The following is a 5,507-nucleotide window of genomic DNA, read 5'->3' on the forward strand; positions in this document are numbered from 1 at the left end:
GCATTCCTGTACAACAAAAAGACGCAAATCAACAGAATGAATGTTATATATACATACTGCATAAGCTTTTTACTGAAAAAAGCATATTCAAATGCAACCCCTTTGTAATCACCTACATTTTGATTAATAGCTGTAATTTAATTACATATTTATTCTCTGTAACTGATTACTGTAATTTAATTACAGTAACTAGTTACTCTGCAACACTGAATAAATTAGAATCAAATGTTAAATGTAAATCTACACTAGTATAGCATACTGTAGTATAGATAGTACAATGTACGTTGTATTGCATGGCATACAGTGTGAGTACATTGTGTGAGATAAATCTCTGTGACACAAGCATACACCAGCACCCTCAAACACACAGACACACACATGTAGACAAGATCCATCAAAGCTCTATTGCATGGACATTTGTATGCTGGTATTTATCATTTCAAAGGACCATTGCATTTGAATTGCCAACAGCATACTGAATCTCTAGTGAGAAATTTACAAACACACACATACATACTGTACATAAACCATATAAAAATACAGATTCACAGATTTCTTTAAGGTCCTTGAAGGAAAAGCCTATCCTTTCTCCCAAACCCTCTGTTTCGATCACTGTTCCCAAAACAGCATGGCAAAACATCCCAGATGCCATAGTTTAGATTATAACTTCTCCCTTTTGCTCCCTCTTTGAGACAGGTGATTTTTCTGGTGATGGCCATATTTTTGTTTTATTTACGTAGGTAGGTAGGTAGATAGATAGATAGATAGATAGGAATCTGTAGGAATTGTGGAGAAACAAAAGGCTCTGTCCCAGCCTCCAGAAACATAAATGCACTGTAAAGGCAGTGTGCATCCAGAGTCCAGGGGAAAATAATACAGGACACTTACCTTAACAATAATAAATAAAAAGCACTTACCCTGTGACGATCACTCAGACTGAGTGATTACATACTATACAAGCATAAACACTCTCATGCAGAGTGAAATCAATTCAGGTTAAAAAAAAAAGAGTTATTATTCAGAAAGCATTCACCAGCTCTGTTATAAACTGTCTTATGTTTAGTGTCATTAATGTCATTATTCCAACATTATGCAGGAACCATTTGTATTCTACCAACACAAAAAACACTGAACAAATTAAATGACTGAAATGAATATTCCTTCCTAATGTCAATGCTTTCAAAGTAATTGGTTTTCTAAAGGTACACTTGAAATTTGAAATTAAAACTGGACAGTCAATTTTTAGGCCTAAAGTATACTTTAAGTTTTAAAATGCCAAAGTTTTTTCTTAGTGCTACAGTATATTTGGACTCTACATTGTTTAATGAGTAGATCTTAGTCTTTGCTCTGTGGTGAGATACTGTATATTAATGGTTGGTCAAACCTACTCCTCAAAGGCTTTATATCAGTCACTCACGGTTCGGTCTTATTCCAGTCCAACAGCAGCCTGATAAAGATGTTTCAGTTCGGAAGTCTAAACCAGATTTGAATAATGCCCTGAGATAACCTTGGCACCAATTAGATGGGGCAGCAGCAGCAACTTATTCTTGCTCTTGACAAGGCATAGGCCTAATAGGTAATCTCAAGACAATAGCTGAAGAACTGTACTGCAGGATTGTTCAGCAATCTAAACCAAGCAAACCATGTAAAAAGCACAGAAGTCCAACCTAAAGGCTTTTCTAGCTAGCAATTGTTACACTTTGGTCAACCATGGGCATAAATCCTATGGCTGACCACAGATGAAGGTGAAAGTAAAATTCAGCCTAGGTGTTAAAGCAGTGAGCATCAGCAGACAGGAAAGATGAGGATATGCTGTGTTCGGACCATGTCAGCAGAACACAAAGAACAGCAAACAGTTCCCTATGTTCATGCATTAGTTCAGGTTTTTACTCCCTCTGCTGTCCTGGGTGCACTCTAACTATCCATGTAAAATATTTACACAAACTACAATAACACCTGAGAATAGTTTAAGAGCCATGGTTGGTAGATAACAATACTTTGGCTGGTGCAGTCACTCATTATTCAGTTTCTTCAAATGGTTACATTTTACAAAGACACACCTTTGTTTTGACCACAGGGGATATATGCTGTTTTGCTGTTTTCATACTTTATGATGGTTTGATCCTGATAAAAGCAGCTGTAGGTGTAGATAAAGTGGACAGTGTGTCTTTAGAGTAACAGCCCTACATGTTCCCTTTTGGTACAATATCATAAATGCAGTGATTAGAATATAGTTTTAATGTATTATTTTCAAATCAAAGGTTTATAAGGTTACATGCAAATAAATTGTATTGTGTAAATACTGTAAGTAGAAGGACTAGGCACATTTCTGAGAACCCCCTGAAATTTCTTGAGATTTTCAGGAGGTACAAGCTATCAATCACAGTGTTTCAGAGGCCCCAAAAGCACCTACATTTCATACACTAGTTCTTACAATAAGAATTTCTCTACCAGATTTTATGGCAATATATTCAATAGTCACCAAGATTATTAACTTAAACCACAAATGTCAACCTCATGGTGGCTCTGGAAGAAAAGCCAGGGTGTCACCAATTCATTAGGATTCATCCTCTGGAGACCTTGAATGTCAAGGGAATACATCCCACAGATTTTAAAATATTTCATTCTGGTCCAAAGTGGTGGACTGACCAACTGCCCAACCTATGGAGACTGCTGTCCATAAAGCCGCATTGCTAATATGGCTAAAAACAACTGAAGCAAGCTGATTGATTCTATTATTGTAAATATTTATTTCAGTGTAACTGGTAGCCTGTAATGGTGGGCTAACAGCCACTATGCAGTTACTTGCACTGTACTGTATGTAGTCACTTATTATAGCTGTCAGAAATTAACAGTATTCTAGGCTTAAAATTACAATATGTGAGGCTGACATTAACCTAGTCAGGTTCTGGTAATTATGGTCTACACAGTGTCACAAAAGCAGCATTGGGCTACACTTTAGCAGAGGAGAGTGACTTGCTCAGCACAAGAGCTATAATGGAAAAATACAAAATATAAATACATATGCTTGTACTGTAAATGATTAACTCCATTTGAAGGATCTCATGCTCATAGTAGGTCCCTGCAGTCACATAGGCCATCTGTGAGACCTTTGGAGGACAGGCTTCCTCCATCTTTGATGCTACAAAAAGACAGGTGATCCCAATGAGATGGAAAACTCCTAGCAGTCTTCTATGACACCTCTTGTTAACCTAATCCAAACAGTCTAAACTTGAAGTTGGCTTATTTGTTGACAGCCATTGTTGGTTTTGATTTTTGTCACTTGGAAGAAAAAGAAGAAGACAGCAGCATCGTGGAAGGACAGGCAGAGAGGTTACAAAAGAGGGAGACTGTTGTATCATGTAAATGGGGATGGTATAGATGTATCATGTAATGGTGATGGTATACTAACCCGGACACACTGCTATATTGCAGAGTTTGGTCTGAATCTCGGGCTGCCCACATGCCACAGCCCTGCCTCCGTTCACACACTTCCTGGTTCGTGTCCTGGAACCTCGCCCACAGGTCACAGAGCACAGACTCCATGATGACCACTCCTCCCACAGACCATGCACTGCAAACACACATGGACACAATGCACAAACACACATGCAACATGGGGAGGGACCTCATCATAAGCAAGAGGATTAGAGAATGAGAAAAACAACATGAGAGATTAAATGATAATGAGCACATTCTTTAAAAAACATCAAGGAGATGACCTTCAAACATTCCATTGACAAAGAAAAAAAATACTGAGAATGAAGGCGCAGATACTGTACATGTACTGCATGGAAGGAAATGGAGGTTAGAAATGGACAGTCTGGCATTCAAGGTCATGACAAGGAAATGAGTGTGGTGTGTTTGGACCACTTGAGTCAAAGACCACTCACTTCAAATACGTCCAAATTCAATTAAAGCTTTAAAAATGTTTCTCTTTTATTGCACCTCTCATTACAGTTTAGCAACAGATGAAGCTGAAATAAATCAAAATAGAATAAATGAGCAGAGAAACTGCACAGAAAGCTTGCAGATAATGAACACCAGTGCTAGTTCTTTCAGCAACATCTATCTGACAGATCTTGCCATTTAATATAAAACACGCATGCACATGGATAATTGCTAAAATCCTTTAGAGATGTCTGACCTGAGATTAGAGGGAATAATGATAGAAAAATAGGTATTGAAGGAAAAATAGCTCTAAAGAAATGTTCGACAGAAGACTTCAAAAAAAGAAAAAATAAATGACAGGATTTGGCAATGATGCTTAAAGGGAGGGAATAAAAAAAGATGAATATGACTAAAAGAAGACATTTGAAATAACACAAAGATTTAAAAGAAATTGTGGAATGTGAAAGTCAGGTTGAGAAAAGGAAAGGGTTATTTTAAAACATTTAGACAAGACGAGATTAAGCCATGCTGAAAGAGACAGAAGAAAGAGAAAGAAGCAGACTTGGAGAGATACTAGAAGGAAGAAAGGAAGATAAAGAGACAGGGAGAGACAGAGAGAAAGAGGTAGGGACAGAGTGAGAGTCAGAGACAGTAGGATGAAGATTGCTGGCATTGTGTTGAGCAAAGCTAAATAAATCATGGCGATAAATAATTAAGTCTACTCTGAAGAGCAGGAGTAGAAGGCTGAGAATGAGGTATGGTATTCAAAAGTACAAAGATATAAAGCGCTGGTAAACAATGAGATACCCCTGTTCAGCAAAACATAGTATCACTGCGTCTTTAAGCTGATGTACAAACTGCCCATACGCTGAAAAAAAGTGGTAGAGAGAAAGCATCAGAACTATTGCATATCCACTGATAATAATTTGTGTTGTTTTTTTGTTACTGTGCTCTTAATTTTAATTAAATTCTTTGTCATGTTAACTCATCTGTGGCGCTTGCTGAACTGGAGTCACTTGCTTAAGTTGGCTGTTTCTCAGTTAAAAGTTAGTCAACTTACACTGTAACAAAGGTTTTAAATACATTAAGCCAATTTGTACACACAGCAAAATTTAAATGGAGTTGCACAACACAAAGACTTTCTTACATATAGTGTAGTTGTTGCAAGATGTTTACATATCATCTACCTGGTGTAATTGTTGCATAACTAATGTAACCAAATGACAAAGCTAATGCTAGCCTATTAAAATCCAATATGTTAGACATTTCTCAAAAAATAATTGATAATTATTTTAAATTAAATTTACCATAAGGACAATACAATAGGCTGATAATGTTAATGTCACTTGCATAGGTTAATATAACTAAATAATAATAAATAGGGAGGGTTGCGTCAGGAAGGGCATCCGGCGTAAAAACATGCCAAATTTAAACATACGAATCATCGTGTGAATTCCATACCAGATCAGTCGAGGCCCGGGTTAACAACGACCGCCACCAGTGTTGTTGACCTACAGGGTGCTGGTGGAAATTGGACTAGTGTTGGTCGAAGAAGGAGAGGAGGCAGAAGGATGCGTAGACAGAGAGAGAAGAGGAAAGACAGGAGTATAGGTCTG

General features: G+C 37.4%; 1 protein-coding gene across 1 annotated transcript in view; it reads right to left on the reverse strand.

The window, feature by feature from the left end:
* Window positions 1-5,507, reverse strand: part of adgrb2 (adhesion G protein-coupled receptor B2) — a 230,056-nt gene that overhangs the window by 133,207 nt on the left and 91,342 nt on the right. Inside the window, exon 5 of the mRNA XM_020586396.1 lies at window positions 3,413-3,574. Within this exon, the coding sequence (XP_020442052.1) occupies window positions 3,413-3,574 (162 nt within the window). The remainder of the gene's footprint in view (window positions 1-3,412; window positions 3,575-5,507) is intronic.

Source organism: Monopterus albus, unplaced genomic scaffold, assembly GCF_001952655.1.
Source record: "Monopterus albus unplaced genomic scaffold, M_albus_1.0 scaffold404.1, whole genome shotgun sequence".
NCBI classification, from domain to species: Eukaryota; Metazoa; Chordata; class Actinopteri; order Synbranchiformes; family Synbranchidae; genus Monopterus; species Monopterus albus.